Source organism: Hyperoodon ampullatus, assembly GCF_949752795.1.
Source record: "Hyperoodon ampullatus genome assembly, chromosome: 19".
NCBI classification, from domain to species: Eukaryota; Metazoa; Chordata; class Mammalia; order Artiodactyla; family Ziphiidae; genus Hyperoodon; species Hyperoodon ampullatus.
Genome location: NC_136932.1, coordinates 46,010,590 through 46,027,564, shown reverse-complemented (window position 1 = coordinate 46,027,564; position 16,975 = coordinate 46,010,590). Strand labels below are relative to the sequence as shown.

Here is a 16,975-nt window from a genome sequence, read left to right as displayed (position 1 = left end):
ACATCATTAAGGAGGAAACCAAGCGGTAATTAAAAGGCTTCAAAAATCCCACCACAAAGGAATGAGTTGCACCATTCTGTACCCTTCATTGCAGTTTTTAGTTTCTACTGTGAATAGCACAATCCAGGCACTGAGCCACGGGTTATTACAGAAGTAAAGAATATTGTTCCTGCTCTTCAGCAACAATTTATCTAGGAAGCAAACATAATTATATGAAATAGAGAATTCAGGGCCAACTTTATTTTGCCTATTGCCTTCTCTGTGAAGTCATTGGACAAAGATTCCTTCCAACTCTAGTACAGTGATGTTAATACAGTACAAGCTAAAAAAAATTCTTTAGCTTCAGATTCTTTGACATACTTATTTCAAAATAAGTACTTCATATCCCTTTGCTCTGACATCCTCATCTCCATAAACATCCTTCAGGATTTCTCTTGGAGACTTTTTTCACTTCTTCAGCTAAAGCACCATTTCAACTTTCACCTAGGTTACCCAAAGTTGCTTTTACCTCTCCAACTGGTTTCCTTCCTCACCTAATCGATCCTCTTATTGGTCATTTCACATCTTCCCAAGGGCTCCACCACTGTTTTTTTCAAGTTTCTACTTATCTCTCGGGTGCTATAGTTCCGCCATCCACCTTGTAATCTGCAGCTTCAAGGTTATGTCCTGTCTGTGAACCTTCAGAGAAGGCCCAACAACTGAGTCAAAACTCTGACCAAGCCACGAAGGGGTACTTGCAACACAACTCCCTACTCTCATTCATGTTGTGAAAGCTGATCCCTTTACTCAGCTGTTTCTATCACTTCCTTTTTTTTTTTTTTTTTTTTTTGTGGTACGCGGGCCTCTCACTGTTGTGGCCTCTCCCGTTGCGGAGCACAGGCTCCAGACGCGCAGGCTCAGCGGCCATGGCTCACGGTCCCAGCCGCTCCGCGGCATGTGGGATCTTCCCAGACCGGGGCACGAACCCGTGTCCCCTGCATCAGCAGGCGGACTCTCAACCACTGCGCCACCAGGGAAGTCCCACTTCCTTTCTTTCTCCCCAGACTGTTAAACCACCCTACTCCCAACTATCTCAATGGCATGAAATGTTGATTTTATCATTTGTCTACTTCTTTCTGGAGAGCTCTCAAGGGAGCAATGCAACTGAAGTGGAAAAAGGGAAGAGGGCAGAGATGGAGCTCAACTGGTTCCTGGTCTCGGCTTACCGAGACAAGCCCTTGTAAAAGAGATCAAGTCTTTGAATGTTACAGGTCACGTCTGGCACAGACCTGGTACCCCCAAATGTTCAACATTAACTCCCTAAGGCAAGTAAGGAAAAAATCCAGAAGTTTCTAAAAATAAAAAGGCCCGCTGGTCACTGAAATTCCAGCAGATGACAGACACTTCTGTTCACCACTTGAAGGACAGAAAAGCAAACCTCCTGGAACTGCCAAGCAGAGGAAAGGAAGAAGTGAGGTGAGTAGAAGACAAAAGCTTTCTAATCCCCTTTTCAGAGAAAGACATCTACATTTGTCCAAAAAGTATAGTTATCTCCCAAGAACTAAACACAGTTGTACTGCAGTAAAAATATGGATTCCTGTCTTCAAATTATTTACTAGCTTTAGGAATTCAGGCGGTTACTCAACTTTTCTGTTCTGCATTGGTAAACTCGTAGTATATACCCGGTAACATATCTGTGAGGATTAAATGAGGTAAGATCTATAATATGGTGCCCGGTATTTAGCAAGCAGTAAATAAATGTTGGTTCCACTTTCCACCCCTACCCTTTTTTCTCAAGTACAGTTAACATATCCAAAGTAAAACATTTTATTGGCTATTTATTAAGGGTCTATAGCCATAATTAGTCAAAAATCTAATAAAGATGAGGTGCTGAGGGAGAAGTGAAAGTAAAGATAGAAAAAGTGGGATGCAAGTAAGGCTTTCAAAAGGGCCCACACCAAAGGTTCCCATCATCTCAAGAGTCCTAGCAATGACTTAGGACTCAAGGATTAATCAGATTATGAAATAGCATGCCTAATAAACGACAATACAGTGACGTTGACTAACAGTGAAATTTTTTATATCATTCTGGAGAAAGAAAGTGGGAGAAAAGTCACACACATTAATAATCCATGATGCCAAGATTCTGAGGAATAAAAATTTCCCAGCTAGGAGGGATGCCTCCCTCAGTTTTTGTTTTATTAATATGAATAAAAAGCACCTGCTCCTTCACCAACAAGTCTTGTACTCAGAAATAACTGACCCAAGTCTAGGAGAACAACCAATTCAACTGTGAAGGGCTGAGGCTTCCAAACACATCCACTGTTTCCTATCATGCATCTTCATCTCTGGTGACATGGTCACCTGTGGCAGGGATCCAAAGGGTGAAGGAGCAGCAGATGTCTATGAACACTGTGTGGTGACAGTGGCTCACAGCCTCCAGACTCATAGCTCTGTGTGGTGGCCTTCTGCCTTCAACAACTCACTGGGCTTCATGAAGATGCCTTCCATGGCTTTCCAGTAGTTGTTCTGGCTTGGCTGGGCCATGCCATGCACCTCTTTTTGTCCACTGATGGGTCGACCATATTGTTCTCCTGTGACAGACAGCAGAACCTCAGTGGAAGAATGCTTGAACCGCACCTCACCATCCCTCACCCAGTAGGGCCCGTTACAGAGCACCGTCCAGTCATCCAGATAATCGCCTTCACCGTCCTCACCAAAAGCACTCACTTCCTGCAAGACACACATAGGTAGCGACATTAGTATAGCTGACACGTAGGCTTGAAAAGGGGAGGGAGGCAATGGGAATAAAACTAAGACTCTCCAAAAGTGATAAATAAGAGGCTTGCCAGTGTTGTTTAAAAATAAATAAAATAAAATAAAACTGTGGAAAAAAGATAAAAAGACACCAAGGACCTGAAATCACTTGCCATAAGATTATGGTCCAAACGTTTACTTTGCAAATATTCCTCTGTGTGCCTTATATTTTCTATTATAGTCTTCAAATACTTTACCTCTTGTTATTTGACTTTAAATATTCCTGCCTCATTCCCTTAACTAGACATTAAGTGACGTGGTGAGAAACACAAGTTGGAAAGGGGATGGGCTCTGGAAACAGGCAAACCTTGAATGTCAGCTTTGTCCCTTCCTGTGTAACTCCTTTGGGCTTTCATTTTCTCCTCTATAAAATGATGACAATACCTTACAAGATAATTGTGAGAATAAGAATTAAATAAAATAATAAATATTAATTGAGCAGAGTATAGCAGATTCTATCTTCCACTCGTATTCTAATCCCATTCTCCATAAGGCCAAAAATTCAAAGTTTCCATCACAATTTTAAAAGTGATTATTTCAGACATACATAATTTTTTTTAATCAAAGTATAATTGACCTACAACACTATGTTAATTCCAGGTGCACAACACAGTGACTCAATATTTCTATACATTACAAAATGACCACTACCAGCCACATACGATTTAAATATATACTAAGAGCTATAAAATTTTAGATGATAAAAATCAGTCATTTGGAAATAAAGTCTGTAAGACTAAAGACAAAAGAAACTGCACATAATTAACAATTCTACTACTATACTTGTATAGTGGAACTGAACAAGTAAGTAAATGGATGACAGTGCTAGCAGCCGGGTGTCTCACTGTTAAGAGTGGGAATTTACAAATAAGCAAAGGGAGGAGGCTAAAATGGTCTATGTGGCAATGGATTAGAATTGGAGGCATCAGTAAGAACTCATGTTTAACTTAATATAGATATAGATGGTTATATATGTGAACACTTACAATAAATATGAGTATATACACGTACATACACATATTTCTTTGCCCTGTCAGGTGAGAGGGCCTAAAAGAAACAAAACCCCCAGCAACAAGCTCATGAAAGGCCTAGATCTTGGTTTAAGAATACCGTTTTCCAATAAAAGGAAGCAGGACTCCATAGGGAAATAGCTGATTCTAGGACTGGGGCAAGAAATATACAAGATGAGCCTGGAATATCTTTTACTGCCAGAAAGTAAGGAAGTGTTAAAACATAGCCACACACATACACAATGATGGGAGCAGGTCAAATGGACACAGGAGACAGCTGAAAGAGCTCCCAACAGCCAAAGTTGGAAAAATGTGAGCAACATAATGAAGACAATGGTATTGGATTATAACTCAAAGTATAAAATAAATATCCAGGAGTCCGTACCAATGAAAATAAATGACTAACTAAATAGAGAAAAGACAAATCTTCCATGCAGAAGAATTCCAAATAAATTATGTAACTATTCTACCCTAAAGGAAGAGGAGCATAACTCCCAACTCAAGTATGAGCTGTGCACAGTGACTTCCTTCCAAAGAGTACAGTATGCAAAGGGAAAAAATGAAAAGAATAACTTTACAAGAGAAACCTGAAAAACACTACTTCAGCCAGGTAATCAATATCAACAATCGTAAGATACTATGTACCCTAGATAGATGGGATGAAAATGGCACTTTACCTCTGTGGTCTTCCTCCCCAAAACCTTTATAAATCCAGTCTAATCATAAGAAAAAGATCAGACAAATTCCAACAGAGGAGCACCCTATAATATACCTGACTAGCACTCCTCAAAACTATCAAGGTCAGGACTTCCCTGGTGGCACACTGGTTAGGAATCCGCCTGCCAGTGCAGGGGACATGGGTTCAAGCCCCGGTCCAGGAAGATCCAACGTGCCGCGGAGCAACTAAGCTGTGCACAATTACTAAGCCTGCGCTCTAGAGCCCACGAGCCACAACTACTGAGCCTGCGTGCCACAACTACTAAAGCCTATGCACCTAGAGCCCGTGCTCCGCAACAAGAGAAGCCACCGCAATGAGCAGCCTGCGCACCGCAACGAAGAATAGCCCCCACTCACCGCAACTAGAGAAAGCATGCGTGCAGCAATGAAGACCCAACGCAGCCAAAAACGAATAAGTAGATAAATTTATAAAAACTAAACTATCAGGGCTTCCCTGGTGGCGCAGTGGTTGAGAGTCCGCCTGCCGATGCAGGGGACGCGGGTTCGTGCCCCTGTCTGGGAGGATCCCACATGCCGCGGAGCGGCTGGGTCCGTGCGCCATGGCCGCTGAGCCTGCGCATCCAGGAGCCTGTGCTCCGCAATGGGAGAGGCCACAGCAGTGAGAAGCCCGCGTAACGCAAAAAAAAAAATATAAATAAATAAACTATCAGGCTTCCCTGGTGGCGCAGTGGTTGAGAGTCCGCCTGCCGATGCAGGGGACACGGGTTCGTGCCCCGGTCTGGGAAGATCCCACATGCTGCGGAACGGCTAGGCCCGTGAGCCACGGCCGCTGAGCCTGCGCGTCCGGAGCCTGTGCTCCGCAACAGGAGAGGCCACAACAGTGAGAGACCCGCGTATGGCAAAATAAATAAATAAATAAATAAACTATCAAGGTCAACAAAAACAAGGAGAATCTGAGAAACTGTCACAGACAAGAGGAGTCTAAGGAGACAACTAAATGTAACGTGGATGGGATCCTGGAACAGAAAAAAGACAGTAGGTAAAAACTAAGGAAATCAGAATGAACTATAGACTTTAGTTGATAACGTATCAGTATTGCTTTATTTACTGTAGCAAATTTACCATACTAATGTTAAGACGTTAATAGGGAAAAATATGTACAGAGGGGGAGTGGGAGGGAAGCAGTCATTAAGGGATCCACATCCTTCAGAAGTTCAAGGCTTAAAAAAAATGGCACAATACCTAATTCATTTTCCTAATGTGGTTAGTTGGCATCATTAAAAAATAATAATTTTTATCGCAAGTTTGGAAAACACTGGGTTTATTGCAAGATTTATCAAGATAACTTATGATACACTAACATATACCTATTCTCTCTTTCCTCATTTCTTGATTTGATCTAAATGTAGAGTCTCCATTTTGACCAGAAACAACTTCCTTCACACTTATGAGACAGAGGCAATTCTTCAGGTCTGCACAAAAGAGAAGATCTATACCTGGAAGAGAAAGGGCTAAGAACCAAGATATCAAACAACTCAACTGAGTAATGAGCAGCAATGACCCACAGGATGCCACCTCACCTGGTTTCCAGAAAGAGGTGAGGTGAAGTGGTGACTATGGAGGTTTCGGCCAGTGTTGACATGTGTCAGCCGGATGGGCTGACCACATCTGATGGGGGTTCCCCTCTCACACACTGTGGCCGTCTTCCCCCGTATCCTCCAGTAACTATTGCTGTCATCCACAGAGGTTACACCTGTCACTGACTGCTGCCCACTACCTGCAGTCAAAAAAAAAAAGAAAAAGAAAAAGAAAAGAGGGTGAGCTCAACCTGACCCCTCTCTTTCCTATGGCTAATAATGTGCCCTGTGTCATAAAATAGGTTTGGGGGGCTGGGAAGGAAACCCCATGCTTCATATTTTTTTCTTCTATGACATTAAAATATATATGAAAAACACTAAATGTATTTATATAGTATTAGTTATTATATGATAAACTATGTTTAAGAGTGTACCATATCAGGGCTTCCCTGGTAACACAGTGGTTAAGAATCCAATCCGCTTGTCAATGCAGGGGACACGGGTTTGAGCCCTGGTCCGGGAAGATCCCACATGCCGTGGAGCAACTAAGCCCATGCACCACAGCTACTGAGCCTGCGCTCTAGAGTCCGCGAGCCACAACTACTGAGCCTGCGTGCCACAACTACTGAAGCCTGCGCACCTAGAGCCCGTGCTCCGCAACAAGAGAAGTCACCGCAATGAGAAACCCGCACACTGCAACGAACAGTAGCCCCCACTCACCGCAACTAGAGAAAGCCCGCGCACAGCAACGAAGACCCAATGCAGCCAAAAATAAATTAATTAATTAAAAATAAAATAAAATGAGACCGGTTTTTGCTGTCAACTTTAATCCAACAAGCCATTACAGCTCTCCAATTCCTGTAAGTGATATATCCAACATAGTACAAAAGTTTTTTTTTTTTTTTAAATTTACAATTTCAACTTTTTTTTTTTTTTGGCTGCATTGGGTCTTTGTTGCTGTGCATGGGCTTTCTCTAGTTGTGGCGAGCTGGGGCTACTCTTCGTTGCAGTGCGCAGGCTTCTCACTGTGGTGGCTTCTCTTATTACGGAGCACAAGCTCTAGGCGTGTGGGCTTCAGTAGTTGTGACACGTGGGCTCAGAAGTAGTGGCTCACGGGCTCTAGAGCGCAGGCTCAGCAGTTGTGGCGCATGGGCTTAGTTGCTCCGCGGCATGTGGGATCTTCCCGGACCAGGGCTCGAACCCGTGTCCCCTGCATTGGCAGGCGGATTCTTAACCACTGCGCCACCAGGCAAGCCCACCGCTAGGATTATTAAGACGTCCCAACAATGACAATTCAGTTCCTCTCCTAGTCTACCTGGCCAGACAGGTTTTGGGTATCATAAACCACAGACCAGTCTCCATCTAAGAGAACTCCTTCCTCTCTTAGCTAATAGCATCATCAGTTATCTAAGACAGAAATCTAGCAGTCATCTTAGATGTCTCTCACATCTCACGACCTGAACTTTTTCCCTCTCCTTTCTGTTTTCGTTTTCTTGTAACTTGCTCACTGGCTCATTACTGTATTTCCTGTATCTAGAACAATATTAGACACACAGTAGATTCCTTAAATCTATACTGAATGAATGAATCTACAAATAATTGCTGAATTATAAATGAACCCACAAGCTAAGCATTTTAGTTTCATACGTTAAAAAGCCCTCTCAACAGTTTCCTCTCCAATTCCAGTGAGTGTTTCAGTTCTCCTTTACAAAAAGGATAAGGTCTGAGTGAAAAGAGGCCAAAGGAAAAGAGTTGAAGAGCAAGTGTAAGATGGAAAAGAGCTAGAACAGAGGATTATAATCAAAGAATGAGGTCTTGGAAGACTTCAGAAATAACAGCACTTACTGTAATTTTCTACATGTCTGTCTCTCCTGCACTGAGTAGTACCAGCCTGCAGTAACTGAAAGCAGACTTTAACCCTGGACAGATGTAGATCGAACCCCATACTGTCATTCACTAGCTGCCAAGGCTTTGAGTATGCGATTTATTTGAGTCTGTTTCCTCGCCTGTAAAATGAGAATAATAGTCTATGCGTCGTAGGAATGTTGTGAGTCTTAAAAAGCAAATATGTAATGTGCCTGGCACGAAGCTCACCACATAAAAACTAAGATTACGATTAAGATGCTTAAGGACCACTCAACTCTCGGACTCTCCGCCTCCAGACCTCAGGAACCTCCCCCGCGCTCCCCTAACCTTCCCAGACCACACCCCTAAGAGTTTCTCTAGGCCCCGCCCCCTCCGGAGCCTACCAGGCCTTCCCAGCCCACCCGAACCCGGGTCGCCGTACCTGACCCGTAGCGCACGTCGTGTGAGTGCAGTCGCACGTTGTGGCGCGTATTGAGCAGCTTCACCACAGAACCGCATGTAACGACAGCCAGATTGGACGATCCCACAGCACTCCACAAACCCCCGAACAACAGCACCGACACCGCAGCCATCCTGTCTGTAGCGCGGAGACCCTAATCTTCGAAGAAAACTTGGCCCCTCCCCGGAACCGGAAGCCGCGGGTGGAACCACAGAGAGGACGAAAAGGAGCTCTAGTCTGGTCTTTATGGTTCCTTTGGCTAGAGCGGCCTGAGGAACAGGCTAGGTCTGGTTGCTTCCGACCTCCTCATTCAGCTTATTCTGTTACGAGGGCCCTATGACAGTTGCCTTCTTGAACTGCTTCGGCCAGCCCAGCCCAGCTACCCCCATGCCCCCCTCCCCACCCCACCCCCGCCCCCGCCCCCGCCCCCGGCGAAGCCCGGAGACCCGGTTGGGAGAAGAGAGCAAGAACTGGTCCGCCCACTCCCAGTGACAGGGGGCCGGAAGTGACGTAGTACGTTGACGCAGCAGCGGCGGCGGCGGTGGCGGCGGAGGGACCGTGCGGTGGGTCCGTACTATCCTTTCCCAGTCTCGGTTCGAGGACTCCATTTTCCTCGGTGGGGGCTTAGCGCACCGGAGAAACGGCGGGCCTCAGGCAGGTAAAGTTTGGACTGGAAAGCGTGTTCCTCGAATGGGTCAGGTGGGGAGCCAGGCTCCTAGGGCCTGGTCCCGTAAGGGACGAGGCACTGGGGAGCGGTATGCGGGAAGAAGGGGGCCTCCGGCCTGCCCTGCTCTATGAGAGAGAAGGAGGAAGAAAGCGGGGTAGTTGCCCAGAGTCTCAAGGCTTTTCCCAACCCTCTGCCACCCAGAACCCATGAATTGGGTGGCCTGTTGTGTCAGCAGGCTTCCTGGGATGCCGTTCTTCTCTCGCAGCTTTTGAAAACTGGGCCGCGCGATAGGGTTTGGAATGGAAGGGACGTGGGGCTTCCGCGTCAGAATCAGGTGATCGAATTGTTGTCCTGGGGATGTGAAACCTACGGAGTTCCAGCAACTCGGCCATCAGGCTAGAGGGCGATGCCAAATTCCGTCTTTTTCCATATTGTTGAATAATATAATTGGAACTTTTTGTAGATGGCTACATTCATCAAACGCTTACCAGACACATCAGAATGGGCTATTAAGACAAAAACTTTATTTTCTTCCAGTTTCTGCCTTTCTCTCCAGGAACTCCCTTGAACCAGCTGGAGCGGTTCATTTCCCGTGTTTGTTACAAGTACTGATACTTATTTTTCTGTTAGAGGAGGCCTCAGCTCTCTTAAAATACTTCACTGTAATATCAGAAGTAGCAAGGGAGTATTAAGTTACACTGCTGTTATTAATGAACATGGAGAGTGTAATTGATTTGTTGGGACAAAAAAAGCTTAGTTCGACCTTTTTTAGTTTAACTGTTTATATGAAAGTTACTGATTTTTAAGTCTTATGTATTGATTACAAAAGTATGATTGCTCCCCCATCAACTGTGAATTTAGAGCCCTTTTGCATGACTTGTGTTCCTCCAGCCAGTACAAGTCTGAAACATCTGAAAGCTTATTTAGTTGCTTTGGGTGGCTACTAGATCAGATTAGCATGGTATTGCTACCCCCGAAGAAATTTAAATCTCATCCTGGGATTAATCACATCAGGAAGTGGTGCAGTCACATCTTACAGTTGAATTTCCTTCAGAGTTTAATCCTGGGTTTTTGGCATGCTTCCTTCAGATGACCCAGTCCTGTGGCTTTAATAACCATCTGAAAGTTGGCAACTCCCGAGTTTAAGTCTCTAGCCCAGCCTTCTCTCCTCTATGTTTAAGAATCACACAAAATGCCTATTTAACAGCTCCATTTGGATGTCTCTTAGACATCCCAAACCTGACATAAGAAAAAGAAAATTTTGGTTTTTCTCATCATCCCAAACCTGGTCTTCCCTACATTACTAAGTGGTACTCTCATCCACATGCTTACCAAAGCCAGACCTCTGAAAATCATCTTGGATTCTTTTTTACTATCCACCTCCCCCACCCCCCACCCCGCCAAGTCTTTCATTAAGTCCTGTCATTTCTACCTCCAAAATATATTTCAAATCTCTCTTCTATTCTCCATCTCCACTGCTGCTACCCTGTTCCAAGCCACCAGCATCTTTTGCCCAAGCTACCACAATAGTATCTTCAGTTTTCTCTGCTTCCACCCAGAACCCCTCCCAGTCCATTTTCCACATTAGCAGGATCAGGTCAGGTCAGATCATGTCATTTCCTTTTCCAGTGGCTTTCCGTGGCCTTCGCAGCCTGACTTGAGCAGGCCCCTTCTCCCTCTCTCATTCTGCTGCCTTTACCGTTCTTTGGTCACACTGGCCATAGGACATTGCCTACCATATGCCAAGTTCTTGCCCACCTTTTCAGCCAGGAACCTCCTCCCCTGGCTCTGGATACCACAGCCTGCCCATTCTTGACCTCTTGGCCTAAACTAACCCTCTCAAAGGTGAGGGTGTTTACTTCCTTCCTAGCACTTAGAGCAAGCTTTATTTTATTTGCTTGTGGTTTGTCTCCTGGCAAATTACAGAATACAGGTATCCTAGGGGCAGGGAGTTTGTCTTGTATGTGCCTGGCGTGTAGTAGGCACTCATTAAATAAATATTTATTTAATTAACAAGTAAATTACTAAGTCAATTCTTGGTTTAAAACCCTGTAGGGGCTTCCCAGCACCTTTCAGATAGAATCCAAAATCCTTAAGTTGTCCTATCAAGATCCTTGTGGCCTCACCTCTAACTCATCATGAACCCTCTCTCCAGTCAAACTGACCCTCACTGTTCCTGCTACAGCATATTCTGGGCCTTGCGCTGGGAGCACTTTTCTCCAACAACACCACTTCTCGAACCATCTCCAAAGAAGCCAGCTCCTCCACTTAGTTAATTCTGCCTCACTATTTAAGGTCTTTATTTAAAGTCACTTTCTCAAAACCAGGTTAGAATCCTCTATTACAGTCTCCCATGGTACCTTTGCCATCAATTTTTTTTTCTTTTAACATTTATTTAATAATTTTTTTTTATTTTATTTATTTTATTTTTGGCTGCGTTGGGACTTTGTTGCTCTGCGCAGGCTTTTCTCTAGTTGCAGCAAGCGTAGGCTTCTCATTGTGGTGGCTCCTCTTGTTGCAGTGCACGGGCTCTAGGCGCGCACGGGCTCAGTAGCTGTGGCTCGGGGGCTCTAGAGCACAGGCTCAGTAGTTGTGGAGCATGAGCTTAATTGCTCCATGGTATGTGGGATCTTCCTGGACCAGGGCTTGAACCCGTGTCCCCTGCATTAGCAGGTGGATTCTTAACCACTGCACCAGGGAAGCCCATGCCATCAATTCTTTAAAGACCTTCTCTACTTCTAGATCAGGGGTTACTAAACTAAGAAATTAGGCCACTCCCATTCATTTACATACTGTCTATGTCTGCTTTTGTACTACAATGACAGATCAGCCCCTCTGTGCTAGAGCAGGAACTGTCTGCTCCCCCAGTGTGTGTTGCACAAGGCTCAGTAACTGTTGCAGGGATACTGAATCTGGTTACATATTTTAGTTGTTCCTGCTCCTTGTTTGCCCTTTCCTTGTCCCCCAAGGAAACATGGAAAGAAAAGAAAAAACTAATATTTTTAAATTACTTATTATGTTAACTATTAACAATAGTGCTTTTTATGCCCAGGCATTGAAAAGATTCTTGAAAAGCTTCTAAGACTGTTATTTCATATAAATACGGTGTGCATGTTAAAATGGTTATAGGTAGAACTAACATTTTCTGTATTCTAACATCTTGACTTGATGTGATTAGGATTTTTCATAACAGAGTTCTGAATCCCAAACTTAAAAGAACTTGTCTTGAGTGGACTCTGAATACTTTTGTTTATTAAACTCTTAGGTTTTTGTATTCCAAGTTAGGTAGTCATTTGTGAACACCTTTGGAGTAGTCTTAGGCTCTTGCTCATCAAATGCAGAATGTCTTATAGTTTAAACTCCACACCAGACTTCTAGGGCTGTTCTCCAGATCACTAGGCCCTGTCAGACCTCTAAGCCTTTGCTCGTGTTGCCTTTTTCCAGACTATCTTCTTAACTCCTCTCAACTCAGGCATCACCTTTTCTGAGGCATTCTGTGACCTCTGTCTTTTTTTTTTTTTTTTTTTTTTTTTTGTGGTATGCGGGCCTCTCACTGTTGTGGCCTCTCCCGTTGCAGAGCACAGGCTCCGGACACGCAGGCTCAGCGGCCATGGCTCACAGGCCCAGCCGCTCCGCGGCATGTGGGATCCTCCCAGACTGGGGCACGAACCGGTGTCCCCTGCATCGGCAGGCGGACTCTCAACCACTGCGCCACCAGGGAAGCCCTGACCTCTGTCTTAATATTGCTTTCATAGTTCTCGTGTATAACTACCATAAAACATTTATTGTGTTCTGTCGTAACTTTATTTATTTATTTATTTATGGCCGTGTTGCTGCACGCAGGCTTTCTCTAGTTGCGGCGAGCGGGGGCTGCTCTTCGTTGTGGTGTGCGGGCTTCTCATTGCGGTGGCTTGTCTTGTTGCGGAGCACCAGCTCTAGGTGTGCGGGCTTCAGTAGTTGTGGCACACGGGCTCAGTAGTTGTGGCTCGCAGGCTCTAGAGCACAGGCTCAGTAGTTGTGGCGCACGGGCTTAGTTGCTCCGTGGCATGTGGGATCTTCCCAGACCAGGGCTTGAACCTGTGTCCCCTGCATTGGCAGGCAGATTCTTAACCACTGCACCACCAGGGAAGCCCCTGTCATAGCTTTATTTACAAGTTTTTTGTGAGATGAATATGAACACTAGGGTCAAAAGCATGTTTTACTTATTTTTATATACCCAAGTCCCAGCACAGAGCTTTACCCTAAAAAAACAAAACTGTAAACGTTAATTGAAGCTGCCAGTGGAGGGAATTAACAGACATCTCTTTTTGCTCTGGTCTCCTTTTAATTGCCTCCTACATCATCTTGTTCCAAGGGAGGGACTGTGGAGGGCCTCCCCTGTGGCAATCTGATCCCAGCTCCATTCCTCTTCCAGAGAATGTCATGGTAACCGCCAGCCTGTCCCTTTGAGCCACATCGTGTACTGCAGCTGTGCTTCCGCCTGGAGAAACCTTCTCCTTTCACCACCCCACTCCCCTTCTGGATCTATTTCAGTAGCAAATTTAACTTAGAATCTGAATATGGGGAAAATTCATGAGCATAAGTCCTAAATACAAAATCCAAATGACATCAGACTCAGATATCATATATTAATGATAATCACATACTAATAAATACTGTTTTTGTTCTGGAATAGTTGCTGCTTGCCAACCTCAGCCTGCAGTGCTGCTGCAGCACCCTCTGCACATCTAGCTCCCTCAAGTTGCAGCAAATCAGGATTGCTTCTGGCACAAGGTATTTTAACTAGAAGTCTTGGCAGTGAGTTAGATCGGAGGCATTCCCCAGCTATAGCACAGCATGTACTTCATTGCTAACCTAGGGAATGGGAGGAAAGCTGCATGCAGCACAGAGCACCAGCTGCCCGCAGAACAGAATAAAGCTGTGCTTTCATCAGGTAGGCTGTCTGTTTCTCTCTGCTAAGTAGGCTGTAGGGCATCTGGTCTGGAGGAGCTGGCACTTAGTGTGAAGATGTTGAGGCCTTACAAGACTGAATTTGTGGGTCTGATAGCCTAATTAAAGTAAGCTATCTGTAGGGGCTGCTGTACCCAAATCTATCTTTAATGACTTAGTTCAGGGCTGAAAGAGAGCAGTATTAAAATTAGAACACTACATTTAATCGGCAGAAGTTTTAGATATTCATTTTTGGCTGTACTCAGGCTGAATGACCTTAAGGATACAGATCTTGCGGGGGAAAGGGCATCAGTCTAACCCAAGGCTTCCTGTATCACCACCCTATGGGACCTATACAATGGTGTAGTATAGTGGCTCTCAAACTTTTTGATCTCAGGACCCCTTTATACTCTTAAAGATAATTTAAGATTCCAAAGACATTTTGTTAATGTGAGTTACATCTATTGATGTTTGAGATTTATACATATAGATGTTAATCAGATTAGAAATTAAAATTAATTTCTAAAGTAAATTAATGACTAAATAAATAGATGAATGTTAATTCATTTTAACATAATAATAAGCCCGTTTGCAATATACAAGTATATCAAATCAACACGTTATAGACCTTAACCTTACACAATGTTATATGCCAATTACAGTTGACCCTTGGATAACACAGGGTTGATGTGCTGACCCACCTCTCTTCCCCTCACAATCCGCATTCGGCTATCTCTGCCTCAAAAACAAAGGAATTGATGAATGACTCACCCAAGGGCAGGAAGCTGAAACAATTTGGATAGAATCAAAACTTAAACCCTGATTCTTTTTTTTTTTTTTTTTTTTGCGGTATGAGGGCCTCTTGCTGTTGTGGCCTCTCCCGTTGCGGAGCACAGGCTCCGGACGTGCAGGCTCAGCGGCCATGGCTCACGGGCCCAGCCGCTCCGTGGCATGTGGGATCTTCCCGGACCGGGGCACGAACCTGTGTCCATCGGCAGGCAGACTCTCAATCACTGCACCACCAGGGAAGCCCAAACCCTGATTCTTTTGATTCCACATATTGTGATCTCTAATCAAACACAAACAGTTTCCCACATTTAATTTAAAGATCTGTAAAATGAAAATACAGATACTACTATATTTACTGGGTAAAAAATCCGCATATAAGTGGACCCACGCAGTTCAAACCCATGTTGTTCAAGGGTCAATTGTACATGAGTAAAGCTGAGAAAAAAAGTAAGCCCACTACATTTTAGCATAAATAACATGTTTTATGAAAAACAAGTATAATCTTCAAAACAAAAAACATAGTAAGAAGAGTGATGTTGTTTGGGTTTTTTTTTTGGTTTGGGGGGGTTTTTTGGTTTGTTCTGGGGTTTGGATTTTTGGAGGGGGGATTGTTTTGGTTTTGGGTTTGGGTTTTTTTGTTTTGTTTTGTTTTCGGCAAATCCTTTTAATGTCTGCCTTAATAGAGGAATGCTGAATTTTCCTACCTGCTTCTGCATTCAGTCTGTTGTGATACTACATGTCGTATAACCTCTGGAAAACTCCACTGTACACTCATGAGAGAAAGGAGGGGGTGATCCCTGGACCACACTTTGAGAACTACTGATGTCATAGAAACAACTGTTTCAGTGGAGTCAGACAGACCTTAACTCAGATCTCACCTCTTGCAGTTGACAGTTATGTCGCCTTGAACAAGTGACTTCATCTCTGAGTCTATTTCCTCCTTTGCTGAATGGAGAGAGAAGTGTGCTGTAACTCCTAGGACAATGTAGGGGTTAATAGGTTATTTATTAAGTGTCTGGAACTTGGTAGGTGTGCAAAAAATATTCCTCAGGGCACATTTTTTTTTTTTTGCGATACGCAGGCCTCTCACTGTTGTGGCCTCTCCCGTTGCGGAGCACAGGCTCCGGACGCGCAGGCCCAGCGGCCACGGCTCATGGGCCTAGCCGCTCTGCAGGATGTGGGATCTTCCCGGACCAGAGCACGAACCCGTGTCCCGTGCATCGGCAGGCGGACTCTCAACCACTGCGCCACCAGGGAAGCCCAGGGCACATTTTTTTTAATTGCATAAAGTACCCAGGAAAGGCCTATATTAGTTTTGGTTGGGTTTTGTGGGTTTGTTCATTTTCCAATTCTCTTCCTGTGCCTGCTCTACATACATGTCAAAATACATAAAATTATTTTAAGGTCCTTATTTGGCCCTCTACTAGACATCAGCTCCTTGAGAACATACAGTCCTGTTTCTCTTCAAATCCCCAGCTCCTAGCAGAGTGTTTGTACTTGGTAGGCATTCAGTACAGTTTGAAAAGAATGGCATCTGGAACCTCAGCCTAAAATTGAACATAAGACCATATCATTGACCCTCCCTTTCCACCAGAACTTAGTACCTTCAGTTTTATTTCCTTGAGCTCAGTTAATCTTAACTGGTTATGGTATCAGTTGGTATCAGTAAGGGTAATTTTCAGGAGAATTAGAGCCACAAAACTTAAGCCTCCTTCTAGAGCTTAGACCACTTGAGGTAGCCATTAGCCACCCTCCTCTCTCTCCAGTTCCACTGCCTTCTTTAACTGGGAAGACATGAAACAATAAGTAATCTATTTAACAGATACTTAGCAGTTTCTATTTTGTATAGAGCACCTAGTGGGAAACAGCTTATCTGGTACAGCATAAAGTACCATGTAATGCCTCTTACATTGCCGTTTATGTTTTCATGGTTTTTATTAGCCCTTCAACTGGATATTGTCTTTGACTTCCAGAAGCTTATAGTCTAAGTGGAGAAAATGGACATATGCAGTGAACCGTAATTCAGGACAGGGTGAGGAGTGGTGCTGAGTTGATCAGCAGCCAGCTTCAGGATTCCAGAATGGAATCTTGATGCTATGATTTGTGTGATCAGAGCTCTGTTTTTTTTTTGTTTTGTTTTGTTTTTTATATTTTTGGCTGCGTGGGGTCTTTGTTGCTGCGTGCGGGCTTTCTCTAGTTGCGGCGAGCGGGGGCTACTTTTCGT

At 44.3% G+C, this 16,975-nt stretch overlaps 1 protein-coding gene across 1 annotated transcript; it reads right to left on the bottom strand.

Moving 5' to 3' along the window:
• Positions 1-2,037: 2,037 nt before the first annotated feature.
• SDF2 (stromal cell derived factor 2) lies at positions 2,038-8,511 on the bottom strand. Its single transcript, XM_079725087.1, has 3 exons — positions 8,349-8,511; positions 6,065-6,261; positions 2,038-2,712 (listed from the first exon to the last, which is right to left on the bottom strand). The coding sequence occupies exons 1-3, from the start codon at positions 8,497-8,499 to the stop codon at positions 2,425-2,427; spliced, it is 636 nt and encodes a 211-aa protein (XP_079581213.1). The 5' UTR covers positions 8,500-8,511; the 3' UTR covers positions 2,038-2,424.
• Positions 8,512-16,975: the final 8,464 nt, after the last annotated feature.

What these genes read in the sequence shown, in the direction of transcription:
- SDF2 (XM_079725087.1), bottom strand. Translation starts at nt 8,499, where the DNA reads ATGGCTGCGGTGTCGGTGCTGTTGTTCGGGGGTTTGTGGAGTGCTGTG. An exon ending in CGACGTGCGCTACGGGTCAG is followed by an intron (nt 6,262 to 8,348) that starts GTACGGCGACCC and finishes TTTTGACTGCAG; the next exon opens with GTAGTGGGCAGCAGTCAGTG. An exon ending in CACCTCTTTCTGGAAACCAG is followed by an intron (nt 2,713 to 6,064) that starts GTGAGGTGGCAT and finishes TGTGTCTTGCAG; the next exon opens with GAAGTGAGTGCTTTTGGTGA.